A 22,107-nucleotide genomic window follows, 5' to 3' on the forward strand; every position below is an offset into this window, starting at 1 on the left:
AGAAATTACCAGTCACCTCACTAGCCGGATGCCAGCTCCTTATGATGCCCAGCGAGGTGGCTGCTCTGCCCAGCCTTGGCAGAGGATGGGATGCTGGTGGTACCTCTGGCACTGTCCCACCAACTTCTGACTGCTGCTCTTCCCACTCTAAGATCCCTCACAGCTGCTACAAATTTTTGTGCTTCACTCCTATGTCTTCTCAAGCTGACTCCGTGTTTCAAAAGCCATTAAATATGTCAGTTCCTACTGCCTCTAAAATACCAAGCTTCTTTTGTATGTCAGGACATTACCTGTGGTCTTTGTACCTTCCCAGATCATTACCTGTGTTAAAACTCAATGCTTAATATTAGACTCACATGTAAAAGGCTTTCAATCCCTACAGTAAAAGACAATAGTTACATTACCACTGGTTCTCTCTCTCTGTCTCCCCCAACAGGTATCGATTGCTCCTTTCTGGAAAGTGCTATCCCAACCCAAGCATAAAACCTTGATGTCCTTTTGTGAATCCAAAGACTCTTTCTCAACAAGAACCAATTTATTTATTCTCACTAACATTTCATCTTCATCCTTTAATAAATTGCCTCCATAGCTCTTAGCTTAAATTCTTTTAGTACACAGAAAGCAAGAAGCTAATGCTGTTAGTCTTTATTTAATTTATTTTACTGACTTAGCCTCTGCAGTACTTTCCATTCTTTCAGTCATACATCTTCCTTTAAATCCATGGGTGCTACTACACTGACATATAGGGAACTGCATCCAACTATACCAGGGCAGAATGTGCCAGAAATGCACCAAATCATTCATCTTCCCTTCCAAAGGAAAGGAAATTTCTAAGGTTTTACATCAGTTGCTTTCTAATGGAGTACATTTCAATGGAAAAGCACAATCATCCTGACCCTGATGGGCTCCAGAGAGCTCAATCTCTTAAGATGTAACACCCAGACATCATAAGAAAGCAGTTCTGTGTCCTTGATTACATCTACTCAGACTTGCACTTAATGTATTACTCTGTGTCCTGAAAGCAAATAATCTTATTTACATGTTTAATACTGTACCAAATGTCTACCAAGAAACCACTGAACAAGTCCTTACAACACAGACACAGCTGTTCTGTAATAAGCACAAATTTATATGCAACTATGATATTTGGAGGATCCTGGTAGCACACGGTCTATGTGGTGCCGTGGCATATCTGTAATTCTTCCACACATTTAGAAAAGGTCTCAAGAGATTCTCAATATCTAAGTAGAAAGGGGAACAACTTCAGTATTCAAAAAGCACATGGCACCTTTCTAAAGCATTGATGGTTTACAAATATCTGTGGAAATACACACAATTCTCACGCTACTGAGGTTGCATATACACATAAGCAGGACTCCCTTCAACTGTAATTTTATGTCCATTCCACGTTACCTGTACATTTATCATTTTGTCATCAACCATTATAGCCTTTAATTGCAAGTTTTCTACAACAGAAGCAGTGTGAGGAATTGTAAAGCCTCCATTCAGTATAAAGAATAATTGATACAGCAAAAACCAGTCTTTGGCTGAGTAATATTGCCAAACATGGAATAAAACAGGAAAGTGTAATTTGCAGGAAACAGGACCTGAAATATTTACATTCAAAGTGTAGACTCATACCAAGTATTAGTGTGGCACAGACCTGCCAGCTGTTGTAAAACAGCCCAACTCCTTGCAGGTTCAGTGTATTTCAAGGCATGGGTAAAACATGCTGCGTGTTCATTACCCTACACTGTGGAAAACCATCTTCCCTCACTCTCTACAAACATTGGGATTGCTCATCAAACCTTATTCTCCTCTGCAGGTCTCAGCTTTCTGCTTGCAGTGCTGTAGTACAGGAATTCAGGCTAACGTAAAGTCTGGGGTGGAAACAGGCAAATCAGTTCAAGATAAGGACCTACATTTGGCCTTAGATTTTAAAACAACCCATTAGGGAACTGAAACCTATGAAATGAAACAATAGATGTCTAACTCAGCATGAGCTGAATTACCCATAGGCTGGACTGACTCAACCGCCACTGATTACAGAGGAGCTCAGGCATGCAGTGCACAGGTACACATGCAGTGCACACCTACTCGTAAACTCTAAAATTCCAGTGCTTTAATCCCGGACTGAATACCAATGACAAGAAGTTATTAAATAAGGCATCCAAGTATGGATTCAGCAGATGCTTCAACTCTGTTTAAAAGAGTTCTGCCTTAATTAAAACCTCTTCCTGCACTATTATCATCACTAAAATCTTGGCCCCTACATTCTGAGACAGTAGTATGGAAACAGTGTGGTGCTGAATACCTGTAATTCAAAGGGATGAAATGATGAATTTATTCACTCAGAGTTTGAAACAAAGGTCAGCTAGTCCTTCTCATACCTGCATCTAACAGCTGTCTCAGAGATCATTACAATAAAAGAGAACTTCCAGGATACACGACATGCAAACTGTGCCTTCCCAAACTAATTTTTGCATCATCTCTCATAAGGGCTGACAAGACATGGTTTTTAATCTATTGCTATAGAAACTACCATATGGCCTGTTTCTTAATCCTCTACATCTTCACTGTAGAAGGGAAATCTACTGAGGAACAAAGATCTGGGGATGAATTTGCAAAAATTCCTTAAATACATTAAGAAACATCATTCCTTAGCAGTCAAAAGCATATAACCCTCAAAAAAACCCCAACCAACCAAAAAAAAAAAAAACCCAAACAACAAACAAAATAACCCCCCACAAATAAAAAAAAACCCCACCAAAAACAAACGAACAAATGAACAACAACAAAAAAAAACAACCAACCAAAAACAAAAACAAAGATAAAAAAACACCAACCCACAAAAAAAAACCCTCAAACAAAACCCAAAGAACTAATGAAAGCCATCTTCTTAGTTAATGATGTCTCCTGTGGCCATAAAGTATAATTCAAAATGCTGCATGACACAAAGACACTTCTTTAAAATCATTTGAAGAAAACTGTTTTATCAATTACTCAATTGCTATGTTTCACCCCATAGAAGTCCCACACATCTGACATATAAATACTATTTTAAAGCAGGGGAAACAACCATAAAGGGAAAACACATTCTGAAATCTGGATAGGCAGTATTCTAACACTGCTGATTTTCATCTAAATAATGTCATCTCTTTCTTTTGTCATTCCCTCCATCTGCTTCATTAGCACAATGACTGTCTTCTCATAATGCAGCCAAAAGTTACACAGAAGAGCTCTAACCAGGGCCTCAACATCTGGCCCTGAATTTACAACAGACTACATGAACGAACACGCACTGCAGAGATGCAGGCAGTAACACGAAGGGCAGGAGGAACAAGAACACCTCACAAGGAACTGTGAGGTGTCCAGCTCTCACTGTTTTCTGCTGCACCATCAACTTTGGTTTCCTCCAACCATTCCTCTGCTGCCTCAGCAAAGAGACCAGTTTTCCCTGCATTGCCTCTGGGCAGCACCAACAGGCTGCCTGCCTACTTGCTTCTCTGCTAGGGGCAAGACTCTCCCACTGACAGAATCCTTCTGTCAAGTGTATCAGCATCACAGGTCTGACAGCTCCAGCACACTTTAACTGCTCAAAATTGCCAGTTCCTCAGCAAAAATTCAACTCTTCTGCAACAAGAGCTCTGTGGAGAAACTCCTCCCAAAATATAGCTGGTAAGAAAAACGGAAACAGAACATTACAGCATGCAAAATACTCAGATTTGTAAAGATAGTATAAATGCAGACAGACTTCAAACCCCATTTCCTACACTTACTGGTATGACAAAGTTCTGTCCAAAGCAAAGAGAGACAATACACCACAGCAGGAGCTTAACAAGCTAAGCTTGTTTCTTTGCTTATAGGCTACTTGTGATTGTTATTATTGACTGACTACTTGGCATTTCTTCATGAAATTTGCCACAGTCTTAAAATAGGCTCCTATGACAATAGAGATGACATCACTGGCTAATGAAATTAGATTTCCTTATTCCAAAAGGAATTGAATTCCAAAACTGAAGTACAGCTGAAATGCAACAGCTAAAGATAACAAATCTTTAATGCTCCAGTTCAGCCTGTTTGCTGTTAATTGGTAGCAGACACCAGGATTCCATGTCACACAGCGAGTACCGACCTTCTAAAAATAACATGGGGAATTGAAATACCTTCCACTGATGAACCTCTTGACAAAATAAAAAATGCTTTAAAAAATTAAGAAATTATTAACTACTAAAAAACAACACAGAGGTTTCTATAAAAAAATGGAACTACATTTCAAGAATGACAACTCAAAACCTGACTCAGAAACCATTTTAGCTGTAAAAATACCAATTGAAATGTAAATTCAAATACTCTGTTAGTTTTCACAGAATCTTAGAATGGTTTGGAAGTGACCTTCGAGAGCACCATGGGCAGGGACATGTTCCACTACACCAGCTCAAAGAAGCATCCAACATGGCCTTGAACACTTACAGGGATGCGGCATTCACAACTTCCAGAGTCTTACCACCCTCACGGTAAAGAATTTCTTCCTAATATCTAATGTATATGTCCCCTCTTTCAGTATCAAACCATTACTCCACATTTTGTCACTACACTCCCTAATAAGGAATCCCTGTCCAACTTTTCTGTAGGCCCTCTTTAAGTACTGGAAAACTCTCTAGAGTCCTCTCTTTAGGTTGAACAATCCCAAGTTTCTCACCCTGTCTTCATAGCAGAAGCTCCAGCTCTCTTACCAATTTCATGATCCTCCTCTAGCTTCTCTCCAAAAGGTCCTTGTCCTGCTTATGTTGGCAGCCCCAGAGCTGGATGCAGTATTCCAGGAGGGGTCTCATGAGAGCAGAGTAGAGGGGGAGAATCCCCTCCCTCAACCTGTTGACCACACTGCCTTTGGTCTCCTGTTTGATGCTTCTTTTCTTTTATTACAATATTTTTTTCACTGGAGTTAATAGAAACTTCATATTTAAACAGTTAATTCATCTCACCACCGTGGAAGAATGGCTCATGCATCATAGTGAAGGATACATGGGAAGCATGAAGTGCAAAAGAGAGAAAAAAAGGTTTTCATTTAAAACTAGCAGTACTGTACACCATAATGTAATATTTTCCCAAGATTTTTATCTATCTATATTTTTCCTACCTGTCCTGGGTTGCAGTGTATTCTATTATCATCCTCAGGAGCTGTTGAAATCAGGTGGGGCAGTGTTTCCTTGCCTCCTCCCCCCAGACTATCTTTCTGTTAATGGCCCATCATTGTCCTGCCGCCTGACTCAGAGATAACTCCCTCCGGACTATCTTCTGTTAATGAGCCTAATCAACACTTGGCCTCATGACTCCTTACCCCATTGTGAGATGCTCCACCCAGAGGGAGGAACCAAGCATCCCATCATGGTTATAAGCTGGGACTCTGAACACCAGAGACAACCTTTCCACTGGATTTCCAGAGGACAGGAGCTACATAGCCACCACTAGACCTTCTGAGGAAGAGCAGAGCCTTTCTACTGGATTACCACTTCAGAGGACTGCAGCTACCATTCTACCAGACTGCTACCACCACCCTGACTAACAGGTTGTATCTGGACTCTTGTCAGTTTGAACCAGTGTTTTCTTTTTTTTTTCCCCCCTTTTCTTGAATTTCCCCATTAAATTGTTATTCTGACTTGGTGCCTACCACTAGTTTGTTTTCAAACTAGTACACTACCACCTGAAAACCAATTAGAAAAATGTAGCAATAGCTATGGAATAGCAAGACACTTTTTAGAGAGTACATTTGCTTCCACTGAAAAATTCAGTATCTGTATTTGTGTGTCACAGTAGTGCCTTAACAGCCAGACGTCTGAGAATTGAAAATGAAATGATGCTGCCTCAGCATACAAAATAAGCACACTACAGAAACAGCAAATAGCCTGGTGACAACAGGTTCTGTTAAAACAGAATCAAGTTGGTAAAGGAATTACGCAGAAGTTTTCCTTCATTATTTAGCAGTTATGACCCCAGTCAGAAAATCATAAGCCCTACTGCAGACTGCAAACATTTTAGAAAGTATTTCACTCCCAGTAGGAGTTTTCTCACAATCACACAGAAATAACTGGAACCATATGACATTTTTATAGCATCTCTATATATTTTTCTATGTGATATTGAGTGATTTCATTTTCAAATTCCTCCTAATTGCCATTTCTTTTATCTTTCTTTCCACATTTGCTTTGGATGCACTGCCCAGAGGAGTTCAGGAGACAAAGAGAACATTCTTCCCACAACCCTTTCTCAACACTGAAAGGCTCAAACAAAACACAGGATGCTAAAAAGAACAACCAGCTGGCTGTGAAGAAAGCAAAGGGGTATGAACCAGGAGGGGCTGCAGCTCTGTCTTCCCCTTCAGTAGCCAAAATAAGGGACCATGAACAGGAAACAAAACCACTACAGAGAATGGAGTAAGGCAGCTTCCTAGTCTAGCAGACCCAGGAGAAATAGCTCAGCAAGTCACAGCACATTCTGCAGATCAGAGATCCCACAGCAATCAAACTACAGGGTGCTTTCCTTCCTCAGCACTGATGTAGTTGCTACTAGGCTTTGCATAGTGGGGAACAGCTTTATGGAAAGAGATGGGAGATGGTAAGTTTCTTCCTTCTGTGGAGAGGAAGGCAGGCTGGTATAAATCTAACAGAAGGGAGACAGGAGACCAATCTTTGCAGAGCTACTTGCCTGGTATTGGCCCCCTGGTGGTAAATGCCCAATCTCAGAGAGAGGCAGCTGGAAACCATGTCTCACCAATATGAAAGGGAAGCAAAAAAGCGTATTTTTACATACAAAACTTTGAAATGTGGCTCTATCATAGCTTAGCTTTGATTTTGTTCTTCCCAAGGAGCTTAGGAGAGATCAGAGAAAGCAAGATTTCCACACTGCTGTCTTGTTTCTTCACAAATTACTGCCATACAGCTTCCAGAGAAATAATACTATCAAATCATTTTTCTGGGGGCAATTTTGACCAAATGCTCTTCTTGTACCATCTCAATGCAAATTGAAATTGGTTAGCAGATTCTTGGACAGCACTTGGAAACAAATGCTTGTCTGCATTAATTGCACACAGTGGGTGCCTTGCTCTTGTTACCCTTGGCTGAAACAGGAGTTAGCATATCAACAACCAAGGAGTCTTTTTTTTTAACGCAGATTCTGTTTGAACAGTTTACATCGCAGTTGGGCTTTCAGGATCTTTCCAAAGGTTAAAATAACTCATCAGGTAGAAACATCAGGACATGTTGGTATCTATGAAGAGAATCCTGTATGAAAATGGGGAAGAGACATCCAGCACAGAAATAAAAATTCAGAACAGAAAGTTTCACCTTTCCCAAAAGAGGCAGTAAGACTGTTTTAAGTATTCCCACAAAGGGGCTGCAGGCTTTATTTCTTATCTCAGAGGGCATATTTCAATGTTCAATTACATTAACAGGAAGTTCTTCCTTTTTTGGTGGTTCTTGTATCTCATCCAAGCTCAGTGACAGTATGGTATGACATGGATAGAAAGAAACACACAGGACACAGCTATAAAAAGCAAATGCAAACAGGAGAGACAGACTTATGAAGCCTGATAAATTTAATTTACGGTGCTCAGGATACCTTTCACATGGAGCAGCTCTGCATTAGTTTTCAAAAATGAAATACTACTTTAAATGGAACAAACCAACTAAACTTGGTATGCAAGTATAAATAAAGTCCATTTGGATTTCCAGCTAAAACCACTGCAAGTCACTATTCTTCAAGAACCAATAAAATCCATGTCTGTAAGACATGTGTCTTGAGTTGCACCTGTCTTACAGATTGGAAAAGCACACTATTGAGCTTTAGGAATCCTACCTAATCTGAACAAACTTCTAAACTCAGCATTAGGTTGTAGTGATTAAAATAAGTGTCTTCCATTTGGGTTCAGAGACAATTTGATTCTGCCAACACAATCTCTTTTTAAATAGTGATGATTCTTACCACTATTTCACCCACTACCATCATCCTACCAGCACAGATGGAGAAAAAAAACTTCGGTATAGCCACTACCATAGTAATTCCTTAAATAGGCAAGATGCTTTCTAACAAAAAAAAAAATAAAGCAATATAGATGTAAAAAGGAAATTAAACTGAATTAGCAACTAACCAAGATAAGCAGAATAAGAGCTGGACCACACAACACTATGCAGTGCCTGCCTATCTTGTTAAAGCTCATGCAAGACACAGAACAGCTGCTAACTGTCTAAAGCTGGGTACAGCCTAGACTTTCTATAGGCTTCTCATAAAATCTCTCAGCCATTACAGAAACAGCTGGTGCTATACCAGCTACAGGTTTCTGTTTGTTAACCAAGACAGATTGGAAATCAATCAACAGGTAAGAAGCAAAAGTGCCAGAAAAAGGGTTGATTATCAAACTGAGAGATGAGCAGAAGCAGCATACCTCATTCCATCAGTGGTAGAATGACCATACTCAAAGGTTGTTCAAAAGGTCTCATAAAGTTTTTCTTTGTAACATTGCTCTTCTTTCAAGGCTTAAGAGAGTCACAGGTTCTCTTTATAGATCAAAGCACTTAAGATCCGCAGGCTAAGAGATGATCAATGTGGTCAGATTAACAGAAGTTAGGCAGAGGTCAAGGATCCTCCGTACATGGCCCCCCTCTTTAACCCTGAGCCACAAGTCTGGCTGACATCCCTAAAGCTTTCCTTCCTCAGACATTAGGTCAGGGCCTAGACAGAGCATCAAAGCAGTTCTCAGCGTTTGTATCAGCCTTTTGCCAGCCCAAGGCATATGGATAGGAAGCAGAGTAAGTCAAGGAAAAGCAGAGCTAAAGAGAAGAGAACAACAAGCCTGGGGCTGGATCTTAGGAAAATGGGACACAGCAACATAAATCAGAGTATTGTGCCAACACAACACCCCCTCTGAGCAAACTGTGATTGTGCTTTGCTCTCTGGCATGGTGCAGTGGGTGTCCCACAGCAGTCTTGGACACAGCGGGGCAGAGCTGACAAGGAGGGACTGCAGGGTGTTGGCAGCTGTTGACTGGGAGTAAGATCTGCAGCCAGGAAGGGAAAATTCTTCTATTGTTGGATATGTTTGTAGCACTACTTAGCTCATACTAGAAATGCTACCTCTGTATTTCTAAAGTTTTAATGAATCAAGCATTACATGGCAGCATATAAAATGGCAAATTAGGAAAAGTGGAAAAACAGAAATCTCACTATTGATCAAGCTCCTGCCGCAAACCTGCAAAGAGAAATTCGACACAGGCTTTAAAATTAGGATTCTTTTGAGACAGCTGCAAACTTGGCCAGGCTTCTAAGATGAAATAGATGTAAAACTGCATATCTTTAGAGACACCAAATGGAGGCACTGAAAATAACACCTAACTGAAATAAAACCAACATTCTCAACAGAAAGGACTGTTTTGCAGTACTTTGTTCAAATTCATGGACATAGAATATGATTTGCCATTAAATTTAATAGAAGGTCACTCACCTAAATTTACCACATTACCTTGGCTTTCCTACTATGACAATTTCCAAATAAAGTCCATTCAATACAACAGCACCGACACTGATATTCATTAATATTTTCAGTCTATCAGCTTCTATAAAGAAAGGGTGAATGTGGTGATTTATAAAATGCAATTACAAGCCCACAGGACATTCTAGAAGTCTCATTTTATTCTGCAGTTTCCCAGGAGATGCCAAAGAAATGGGTTACAAACAGGAATGATTAGCCTGAGACCCTCACTTTTCCTGAAGTATTATGGGACAAGACAAATCACCTCTCACTGCTTTGCTCTCACACTATTCAATAGTTTTTATAAGCTAGGCAGAAGTGGAAAGCAATAATGAGATTTATTCTCCTTCAAAACAAGTTTAATCTGTCTTGTAAAATCCTCAAAACACAGTGGATTGCACCAACCAGGGCAACTACTTGGCCACTCTGTGCCTCTTGATAAAGCTGTTTCATGTGACAGAAAGAGGATCTCACACCTACATTTCCACCTCATTTCACACAAGAACTTGGATTGCTGTCAAGTTTCTGATGCAAGACAAGTGCAGTGTTGTGAAGAATCATGCCTTTATTTTGTTCTCAAGATTATTTGTTTATATTTAAAATGAGCATACATGCTAGTAACTATTCATTTTTCAATACAAATCAGGTTTGCAGAAACAAATTAAACTTACAGTGATTCCTCTAACAAAATAGTAGAGAGTGCTTTCTTACTGGATAAACTCATTCCCCACTGAGGAAAAGACTGATCCTCAGTAATGTGAGTTAGGTTGCAAAGTACCACTGAAGATGACAGTGGCACAAAGCGCAGTTGGAGAATTGTCACTAGTGGGCTGCCCTTGGGATTGACGCCAGGGCTAGCACTGTTTAACAACTTCATTAATGACCTGGATGATGAGGCAAAGCACACATTCAGCACATTTTCAGGTGAAATAAAACTAGGAGGAGTGGCTGATACCAGATGGTTGTGCCGCCATTCAGAAGGATCTGGACAGGCTGGACAACTGCTGCCAACAGGAACCCCATTAAGTTCTACAAACAGAAGTGCAAAGTCCTGCACCTGGTCAGGAACAATCCCATGTATCTCTACACACTGGCAGCTGATGAGCTAGGAGGCAGCTTTGCCAAAAATGACCTTGAGGTCCTGATGACAAGAAGTTGAACATGAGCCACCAATGTACTCTTGCAGAAAAAAAAGCCAACAGTGTGTCCTGGGTTACATTAGCAAGAGCACTGTCAGCTGTTAAAGGGAGGTGATTCTTCCTCACTAATCAGCCCTGGTGAGGACATATCTCTTGTACTCTGTCCAGTACTGGGACTGGACTGGGCTTCCAACTACAAAAATGCCATGGACTTACTGGAGCAAGTCCAGGACAGGGCCAGGAAGATTATAAAGGAGTATCTTTACATAAGGGGATGCTGAGAGAGTTGGGACTGATCAGCCTGGAGAAGGGATGGCTCAGGGTCAGGTAAGATGGCTCTTATTAAAGTGTATCAATAACTGATGGGAAGGAATGAAGAAGAGGGAGCCAGATTCTTCCTAACAGTGTCCATCAACAGGACAAGAAACAATTGGCACAATTTAAACCTCATGCCATTCCATCAAAACACAAAGAAACAGTTTGGATTTTTACTGTGACACAGGTCAAATACTGCAACAGGTTGCCTACAGAGGTTCTGGAGTTTCCATCTGCAGAAATATTCAAAACAAAACTGGACACAGTCTTAGACAACCTACTTTTGCTGACCCTGCTTAAGCAGGAGCTTGGGCTACATGACCTTAAGAGATCCTCTCCAACTTAAACAGTTCTGTGGGCCTGTGAACATGACATAAGGAGTTTGAGAATCTGTGGTGATAACTAAGTCACCACGCTAGGAGCGTGTTTGTGTTTAGTCCTCTGTTCTGCCAGAATTCTTTTTCATAAGCCAATGCATTTGTTTTAGTTATTAAGTATCACAATCTGCCTAATTCAGATCCTGAAGGGACAAGCATATAAGCAATTGAAAGAAATGCTCTTTCCATTCCTCAGCATAATGAGGCATTCTGCTTCCTTCTTTTCCTCTGAAGTGTCTGGTTTGCCAATTTCCAAAATAGAATACAGAATCAGCTGGGTTGCAAGGTTATTTCTTTATGGCACTTTTTATTTAAATGTGTGCATTTACTGTTGAGGAGAACAAAAAAGGACAAGACATATGGCTTTATGCATGTTTTCTACCACCTTGCAGCCTAATGTATTCAGGTAGGAAAACAAGTCATCCTACAGAGAGAAAAATGAAGAGAAGAAGAGAAAGACACCAAAGGTTGATGCTGTATGTGTAAGTCCAATTATTTATTAAGAGAGTGTGTAAATTTTGCCCGTGGCAAGATTTAATGGGAATAGAGAAGGGGGCTTCACTCCTAAAATAGCTAACTCACGTATTACTGCAACTGACATTTTCATTTTAAAATCAGATGAAGAGCTAAGTGCACAAAACTACAAAGAAATCATAAAAAATTGTAGAAGTACTAGAAAGAAAAGCCATAAACAATGCAGCATGTCATGGGCTACTGGCTTGTTTTACTGCATCTGTGCTTTGACTGCCTGCACCTGAAAAGTTTATTTATGGCCCATTAGGAAAAAGCACTAAAATTTGTGAGATACCTAACAGGCTGTAATCCAATGCCTATGCCTGAAATATCTAGAAATGGCCCAAGTCTAGCTGTCTCCCTGGTTGAAATGTACACATTCCAACCTTTTACAGCTTCAAAATGCTCCAGGCAGTCCACTTCCCAAAAAGGTTTGTATTTTTCACGTGATTAAAATCACTGGTTTTGGCTATCTCTGAGACCATCACACAGGTATGCTGTAATACAATAACCTAGAAATGCACTACTTATGGTGTTACATCAAAGAAGTAACACAGCATCCGTGTCAGAGTCAGCCTTTTCATTGAAATGGAAAGGATAAGAAAGCCCAGGGCTGCAGGACTGAGGCAGAAGATGTAAAATTAAAGCATGAAATAAAGATGAAGGAAGGTCAATGGAAAACTGGATGCCAAGATTTAAGAATCATTGCTATCACTGGCAAATCTTCCAGTGACAATATTGTATTGAAGTTACTTGATTAGCATATCACATTACCTTTCACATTTAATATTAAGTTTGGATGAATGTGGACAGACACCATGGAAAATCAAATTAACAAATTAACAATATAAAAATGGAACTTCTCAGTAAAGCATAAGACCACATGCAAATGTTAAGCGTACCTCAGCTCCCAAACTGAGAGAGATTATTTCATCCTCAAAAGCAGAATGTGTATCAGTATGGGGAGGAATTCCTGTTTTAAAAAAATACAAACAACAAAAAAGTCAATATAATAATAATAATAATAACAATAGTAATAGAGTGCTATCTCCATTAGCAAGCCCTATTTTTATGGATGTCCATATGGAAAACTGGGATGTATGGTTGAACAAACCAACCTTATCATAAACAAGGGAATTGCCTTCCATAAGAATTCAGGGCAATTGTCTTATTTACACATCCAGATTAGATGTACACAATTAACTTAGGTGTCTTATATAATCAGTAAAAATACCTACAAGATAGTCCAGGTTAGTCCAAGGCTTCCCTCACTCCTGGATGACTCCAAACGCTCTCCCTGCTGCAGGGAGCAGCTCAATCACTTCACTTTCCTTGTAGGCAGGTCAGCCCTCAGCACTAACAGTTATGGCACATATAACGATTTTGGGCTTTAGTTCATCCACAATCATGTACTTCTTCCTAACTCTCTTCACAGAGGAGTAATCTCAAATCCCTTTATTTCCTAAGCAAATGACTGCATTAAGGGATTCAGCTTCAGCATTAGGACCTAGTATCTCAGGGGCAGGCACTGTTAGGATCAAGTCCTGCCTCTGTTTTGCACTTCCTAGGCAAACACACATCATTGCTAGGCTAAGCCCTGGGTAATACATCTGTCGATGCGTGTTTGAGTACACACACATAACTGAGAATTGCCAAAAGGACAGTCATTTTTAGTTTTGCCTTTTATATTTTTCTTTCATATCTGCTAATCAGAAAGAAACTGCCAATCCCCGCAGCTTGTGTCACACATTTTAACACCAAGTGCTAAAACAGCAGTGTGCATGCCACAGCAAGATCTCACCACATGGTGGGGAATGGCAGTCAGCAGTGGAGCAAGGGAGAACAGCAGGCAGCTTGGGGGAACTGCAACTACACTGTCCTCTGATCCACTGCAGGCCTAGGCAGACAGAGTAACTCCTCAACCATCCAAACTGAAACAGTTTTATTTGTTTATTAAAAATTCTACCCAAGTTCATTTGGGACTCTGTAGAGAATTCCTGAGTTAAAAACAATTTTTTTTAACAGTGTCAGTCAGCTCTATAAAGTACCCTTTCTGCCTGGCAGATTTTACATCCAGATGTAAATATTCTGAATTCCCTTAGTTTCAGTGAAAACAATACAAGTGTTTTATGGGACCAACATTTAATCTGACAGAAAATCAGTGAGACTTGAAAACCAAGGACAGATAAGATACCTGTTTGTTACGGCTCATAACTTTGCCTCAGTACAAAGCACTGAGGTTCTGCCTTAAGAGGCACACTGAAGTCTGTGCAATTCACTGTGCAGCAGGGGAACATCGACAGCTCTCTACACTATCACTGATAATTCAACCGAGGCCACACTGATCTACCCACCTCATTTAAAGTATCTTATATGTGGCCCTTCCAGCTTAGACACTCATAGCCATAACTCACTAAAGTTTCAGGTATAATTTCCAGTGAAAACATGGCTCAGAACAAAGATGCAGACAGTATTAATCTGACTGCACTTCTGTACTCATTCATATCCTAATGATTTGCACTTAAGAAGGGGTATTTTGCTTTGGGCTTGGGTTTTTGTTTGTTTGATTTTTCAAGAAAACTTGCTTCCATTCTTGATAGAAATCTACAATTCTAACTAATCTCCTCAGATATCCCAGCCAGAAGTACACAACTGCATCAATTTAATTGTGTATTGTCAGATACACAAACAAATAGGATCAGCTTTTCAGACCCTTGTTCAGTAGACATTGTAATAGATGTGAGACATTAATTCTGAGAGTAAAGCCAATGTTCTTTCTTCCTAAGGACAAATGAGATACTCACTCTGGAAAGCAAGCCAGATACTTAACCTTGATGACTAAGCTTAGCAAAAAGTACAGCATGTGATTTATTCCCTAGAAGTGTGATTAGAAGTTTATTTTTCTTCAGAAGCCTCCAGTTTGGGAAAAATTTTAAAAATACAGTAATTCCTTATTACTAAGATAAGGGAACACTGCTTGCATCATACTTAAGACTCCATATATCACATACACTAACATTATATCATATGCGCTAACAGCAAGAGCCATTTCATGGAGACTATATGCACATTACAGGACGCAATACAAGTTTGGCGTAAAAAAATGCACTTAAATAAAAAAAACAAATATGACTACCTATTCCTATATCTCTTTAGTTAGTTTTTAAACTATGTTTTTAGTTAGTTTTTAAACTATGGCCTTGGACTCAAACACCATCATCTTCCTTAACAGTAGTATCAAAGACTGCACTTCTGAACTAAGTTCCCATGTGCGGAAACCAGTATTAAGACTTTAGTTTTGATTCAAAGCATCTCTGGTTACAGAGAAAATACCCTAAGCAAGTGCTTAAATCCTGTCCCTACACCATGTCACAGTTAGATGCTACACTCTTCTGCTTTTTAGGGAAGCTGTACTGGTTTGGCTGGAATGTAGTTCATTTGCTCCACAGTTACCTGTATGGTGCTATGCTTTGGATTTGTGATGAAAACAGTGTACATAATACATGGATGTTTTACCTCTTTCTGAGCAGTGCTTACACAGTATCAAGGTCTTCTATGGTTCTCATGCTTCCCTCCCAGCAAGTCAGCTGGGGGTACAGAAGAAGCTGGGAAGGGAAACAGCTGGGACAACTGACCCCAACTGACCAAAGGAACATTCCATATGATCATATGACACTGTGACCAGTAATAACACTAAGGGTGAAGTTTACCAGGGATGTCATTACTCAGGGACTGGCTGAGCACTGATTGGCCAGTAGCCAAGGAGTATTTTTTGCATCACTTGTTTTCCTTTGTTTTATTTTCTTTTTTTTTAACTTACTAAACTGTCTTGATCTCAACCCATTATCTCAATCCTCACTTTTGTCTTCCAATTCTCTCCTCTACTTCAGTGAGGGGAGTGAGCAAGCAGCTGCATGGTGGTTAGTTACCTACCAGGGTTAAACCACAATGTAAGATAAAGAGCTCACAATTTTTGAGGGACAAATAAACTTACCTTGTCCAGGTTCATACTGATTTACAGTCAGCTGATCAGGCTTATGTTTGATATATCCCTGCTTTAAGCACTTCTCCAAGAATGGGTTGCAAGTTTCAGGAAGACCTAGTTACAGAAACAGAACTGTAAACAAGACAGGACATCTTTTTACAATAAATATAACTGGAAAAATACATAGAAATAGCTTCATATACATGCAAGTCCATCTTTAATAATGATTACTCTGCATCTGCTGCTAACACACACATCAGAACTGGGGGCCTAGTCTTCAAGTCCAATATATTTTTAAGATCTCAAAATTAGAAACGCCAACTCCTCCAAGGCCTCTGCATTCAGAAGCAGATTAGTCCCTAACAAATGCAAACTGTAGTATCTCTACACATAAATAAAACCACATCAAACCAGAGGCAAAGTTTCCACCAATTACAATAAAAGAGTTGCAGTTAAGAAGCAAAATTATTATGCAGAGAGTCAGTCGTGCAGAGAGCCCTCCAAAAAATTTATTCTCTGGCAATCTGTTACTGAATTAGATAATATATCACCAAAAAAATCTGCTGAAGTTAAGATGGTCTTGAAACAGGAATGGGGAAGGCATAGTCCTCCACCGAAGCTTTGGTTTGCTATTTTACCTGAGGACTTGATTGAAAAATTCTACTGAAGGTAACACCAACAAATATGTTACTGCTATCCCATCCATGAATCTACTGATTTTTATTTTTGTTTTCCCTCAAGAAGTGTTTATGCTTCTCTCTCACACAAAATAGTCTGTGAGACTAGAAAACAATTCACGTATCAATCCTCTTACAATGATATAGCTTCACAGTTAAAATCTTAATATAACCAGAATCCTTCTGTTGCATGCTGCATCCACCCCAGTACACATGCATCACCTTAAACACCTTCAAGTTTTACAGGAATTTAACTCTCCTATTTTACTATTTTTAAATCTAACTCTGTAAGATGACTCACTGGCTTTGCTCTGACTCACAGCTTTCAACTCCAAATAGGAGTTATTGAAACCTTTACAAAATTGCTTTCAGAGCAAAGGAAATTTTATTTCAGTGTGCATCCAACAAGCTTCAAGCTGGCAGAGATAAATATACACAGCAACATACGTCACACCCCCCAAACAAATTAATATGCAATTTGTAACACGCAATTGTTTGATGGAACAAAAAGCTAAAAAGGAATGACAATTACAATCCCAAAAGCCCTATTTGACCAGACCTCAACAAAGAGCAGCAACCTCTGGCTCCAAGTGACTGGACAACAATCTTAAAGCACTCACAATAATTTGGAATGAATCTCAAAACTCAAAGGCACTGTTTGGTGTATCCTTAAGATACAGCAAGGGCTCTCCTTTAACCAGAATCTCACAGCCATAACTCAGCTAAGCCTAAAGGCTTTACATAATGGTTCAAACATCAGGGCAAAATAAGTGCAGTTTAATACGGAAGTTCTCACCTCCAGGTAATGGTTTGTCTTTATCAACATTATTGTTATCATAGCGAAACTCATATCCAAAATGCTTTACTCTTCTATGCTTTAAGGTCTTCTGGGCTGTAAAAATACATAATTTTAAAGTTAGACTACATAAAACATTGCAAGCAATTTGCTATGTTTCCCCATTCCATCTGACCTGTTAAGCCTAAACATTCTTTAATTAGCAGTTAAAACAGTGTATGTGACCCTCGTTCTTTGTGGTACACACGTCTGCCTTATTATCTTTTGTATTTCATCAAGCATAACATTCACTGCTGTTTTGAGTCAAAGGGATGGTGTTTTTGTATATGCAAGAAGCAGGGAATACCCATTTTCTTGAGCCATGCTTAATGCACCTTTTTCTTGCCCTGATCTCTGAACTTACACCAGATGAATACCCTAGAGATACTTCAAGACCCTTTGCTTTTATCAATCACCAAGTTACACACTAGATAAGGTCAACATAACTTTTGCATTGCTCCACAGAACAAATTTACACAGCAACTCTGAAATGATTTCCAAGAATTCATTTATTGAAGGATTTAACTCCACAAACTCAAGTGAAAGCACAACAGCATCCGGAACGTATGCCTCACTAAGTTACTTTTTACTTAAAAGAAGACGCAGCTCTTGAGATGGACATCAAATTACAAAGTCTTCTGCTTGGCACAAGACACATAAAAAAGACTTTAATTGTCTCTGGATGCAGGTATGTTATTCAAGTAAATCCATTCTAGAACATCAATTCAGACCACTTTCCCTAAGGAGTTGATCAACTGCAGTATAAGACCCAATTCCTAAAACGCTAAGAACAAACACAGGATAATTTCTGACAATACATTTACCAAGATGTAGACTTCCCATAACCTGAAACTGTAGGAAAAAACATCATAAAAGTACAGAATATCTGGATTCCTATAGTTGTGCCCACCATTTTGAGTATCTTCATCTCCTTTCCAGTCAATACTTTCCAACATCTTTCTTTCTTCCTCTGGAGAAATAATCTTTTCAATTACCATTAAGCCTGGAGGCAAGCTTGTAGGAACAGCATTTTGCAAGGAAACTGAGGTATATGAAAAAAAAGAGAATTCTGTCACTGTTTAGAGAAAATAAAACCATGTGTTCCCTATGGGGATATATTTACTTGGTATGAGAATATATTACAGCTGTAGAAATCTTTAACAATACCATGAAGCCCTCATTGTGGTCTTATCTGGAGAATGAGTGATCTCTTTTTGTCATGCCAAAACAGGGTAAGGCCCAAGTTTTGCATCATTCAAGCACTTTCTAAAAATTTTACTGCATAAGATGAACAACACTTTACACTATTTAAACACAAAACCACTTGTGCTTTTCCTGTCAAAATAATGGTAAACAGAATTTCCCAATCACTTCAAGGTTCTACCCGAATTTCATTTTAATTTTGTAGAACTTTAGCGATTTACCGTATCAGCAGATTGCTTCCACAGAGAGTACTCTGTAATCAAATATGTACAAATACGGAGTACAAAACAACACCCAGGTGAAACATCACTGACATTGGGACATTCAGTTTGCTATCCTTAGAGGTCAAAAAAATCTGTTTGCTGGCAGAATGTACAGACCAACACTAGGAACCCTTTTTGCTAGACACTATGAAAGCTCACAGAAAGAGCAACTGATCTCGTATTAAATAGCTTATAATCAGTCAAAAAAAAAATCTTGGGGATAAGGGGAAAAAAAAGACAGAAATTCCATTCTGCATATTTTTCTTCTTGAAGCTGAGCTAGAGATTGCAAGACTAAGGTGACACAAGAAATCCAATGAACTGTCTGGAGATTCTCCAGGTTCTTTAACCACAAAACCTTCACGTGCAGTATTGAATGGTCAGGAAATTACTCAAATCTTTTTTTCCCTTTTGCTTCCAAGTAATAGAGTTGAAATTAGAGTATCCTATAATAAAATACAAGGAGCAAAGATTATTTTCTGTCCTGCATCTCAGATTCTAGCTTTCATTCTCTGTGTTTACTTATAAAAACTAGTGGGCTTTCACCTATATTTACAACCCAGGAAGTAAAAGCAAAGGAGAGCAGTGTGCAGGAAGCTGGATATATAGGAGAGCAGAAAAACTGTACCTTTTTCCACAAAATTAATATATAGAACAATGTTTTGGTCACAGTCTTCCAGTGTTACTTCCTTTCCATTAAGGGCATTAAAGGCTTTCTTGGCTTCTTCTGTTGTCCTATATTTCACAAATGAATATGGTTTATTTGGTGGCATTAAGAGTGTTTCCATTGCTCCATATTCTTCTAGTATCCTGAGCAATTGCTGTCTACTCATTCCATTACCAAGACCAGCATTGGCAATAACCAGGCTCTAATTGAAAAAGAATTAAAAAAAAAAAAGAGAGAATTAGTGATTATTGTTGGTTCATTTAAAACTAACATTTTACCAAGAGAACAGCACTATAAATAAAATTTAAACCCATAAGCACTCTTTTATGTATTCTGCACAAGATACTTACATTCCCATGAGCTTGCCCAGCACACAGTCTGGCTGAAAGCCTTGCAATCTCTACTAGAAACATCTCAGTTAATGCAGGAGAGGCCTGCGTGTGAAGGACATGCAGAGGTTCAAACCACTCCTTTCACTTAATCTACAAAGACCCCACTACACAACTGCTGCAGAACATGCAGCAACTGATGATGCAATTTGGAGATAATCAGACTCTTGCACAAAGCCTGGAAGCATTTTCTGTATTCCTGACACAAGTTTACCACTAGCACTATGATTTTCTTTCATGTATCACTTATTCAAATGTTCTGTCACCAATAAGGACCTTGCTGGACCCCAGAATTACTCTTTGGATAGATTAGATGGATAATTTGGTACCTGGAACAGTTTCAAGGGGAACAAGTCCCAAATTACAGATCCACTTCCAAGCAACACTAGAAAAACTCAGTCTTTGTTCTAAAGAGTTTACAACATAAACAAGATTGCTGAGTCATTAGCATCTGTCCATGTGGTGTGAAATCTGAGTGAAAATTAAACTAAATTTGATTACAAAAATGTGTAAAGATCTAACTGATTTTTCTACACTTGAATGGGAAGAATTTGCAGGATCGGGATGAACAACCATAGAGTAAATGACACTGCTCTACAGTGTTTCAAGCCATTTGTATTTCTTCATAAATGAGAGAGAGAAATTAGAAACTCTGATTTCTGTGTCTGCAAATTCCTGTCACTTTTTGCTACATCAGTATCTGTGAGGTCATTCTCTGATCTGCTATAACTCTGCTGTGGCAGAACACTACAAATCAAAAATCTGAATAGCTTTCTGTTAGGTCGCTTTTCTGCAAGGAAAGAGAGAAAGCTGTCCCCATTTCAACAGCTGCAATTCAGCCAACCAGTTCAACTCCCACAGAACCACAGCCTTAATTTATTGAGGGGAAGAAAACAAAATGGAAAAGAGTTCCAATATCGACATGTTTTTAACAGGGAGTTTAGATGAGACAAATTACACTGGAGAGAGAAGTACAGAGGACAGAAAGGTACAAAAGTTAAAAGCCTGAGAAAATAAAAAAGAAACCACAGAGACAGAGAAGAAAAGTTTATCTACTTCAATAGCATTTCCAATGCTTCCTCCTCCTCCTCAACCCAAGCAACTACTGTTTCAGGTTAAAAAAACCTTATCCAAAGACCATCAAAGTCTCTCCATAGACACTGAACTGCTGATGTAGAGTTCTGCTTTGAAATCAAAGAAGCACAGAAAACCATCAGTCTCGGGAAGTGCATTTGGAAGAACTGCATTTTACACAAGACACATGTGAGAACAGAACACAGATAAGCAGCATTCTAACACTACCATCAAAATCACAACTACCAGTCACCTGTGTGGCATGGGAGACACACTCTATGCCCTCATGTCTCATCAGTGTATGTTGAGCTCTGACCTGCTTCCTCAGTACCTTCTTCTTCATTTTATGGACTTTCAAATGATCTTCAGTGGTTTTAGCTTCCATGCTGGTGTTCTGGAAAGCAGAAATAACAACACACAGTGAGTGTGCAGCTTGAAAAGGATCTCTCCCAAAAATAAAGCTTTAAAAGATTGCTATGATGCTTGATTTCATTTTCCCATTTTTCGCTTCCTCTTCACTCCTTTATTCACATTCACAGTATTACTACATCCATTTGTGGGTTTTAACCTGTCTGCCCCTCCTGTTTTCACACAGTAGTTTCAGCTAATTTCCTTTTCTCTACTGTCTCTCCAGAGCAGAACATGAGAAAAAAATTATGCGTGGAACTGCCATGAGACTTGTATTGTCTCAGCTTCTCAGTTATTCTCATGCCTCACCCAATGCTTGAGTTGGAGATGAAATGTTTGGCTCCTTTTTCCTAATTGCAACGAAGTATGGCATTTGGCCAAACTTGCCTTTCTTGAGAGTAGAAAAATGTGTCCAATACTTAGATGTCGGATGCTCCACACTTCATTCACCACATCTCCCAAGGCCAAACTTAATGCAAATCACATTCCTGTCGTGAGAAGGAACAGAAACCTGTGTACATATAAATATATATCTATATTAACTACTGAATTTCATGGCAACACAGCATTTACCAACCAGTGAGTACTTAAGGGTCACTGGCATTCTCCAGGTTTTGCTGCATCTTTTGCTGCTTTTGGTCTAACACTATATTGAGATCATACAGCACCTTCCCACATCTCTCTGAGCTTACATTCTTTTCCTTTCTTTATTCTACTTCATTCAAATCCAAGGGAAGAGTC

The 22,107-nt window shown here is 39.2% G+C and overlaps 1 protein-coding gene across 5 annotated transcripts in view; it reads right to left on the minus strand.

Moving 5' to 3' along the window:
• The window catches only part of ALKBH8 (alkB homolog 8, tRNA methyltransferase), a 44,791-nt gene that overhangs the window by 18,489 nt on the left and 4,195 nt on the right, over nt 1-22,107 (minus strand). The window contains exons 2-8 of one of the 5 annotated variants that reach the window (XM_042023835.1): nt 21,754-21,877; nt 21,275-21,352; nt 19,457-19,697; nt 18,274-18,405; nt 17,325-17,420; nt 15,861-15,965; nt 12,769-12,839 (exon numbers count right to left, since the gene is read on the minus strand). In XM_042023835.1, the coding sequence (XP_041879769.1) occupies nt 12,769-12,839; nt 15,861-15,965; nt 17,325-17,420; nt 18,274-18,405; nt 19,457-19,697; nt 21,275-21,343 (714 nt within the window). In that variant the 5' untranslated portion in view covers nt 21,344-21,352; nt 21,754-21,877. Of the gene's footprint in view, nt 1-12,768; nt 12,840-15,860; nt 15,966-17,324; nt 17,421-18,273; nt 18,406-19,456; nt 19,698-21,211; nt 21,353-21,753; nt 21,878-22,107 lie in introns of all 5 variants that reach the window. The other 4 variants (XM_042023833.1, XM_042023834.1, XM_042023832.1 and 1 more) reach the window with 4 other exon arrangements.

This window comes from Corvus kubaryi, unplaced genomic scaffold (assembly GCF_017639235.1).
Source record: "Corvus kubaryi isolate FWS band 111438036 unplaced genomic scaffold, C.kubaryi_AGA036_p1.0 37256, whole genome shotgun sequence".
NCBI lineage: Eukaryota > Metazoa > Chordata > Aves > Passeriformes > Corvidae > Corvus > Corvus kubaryi.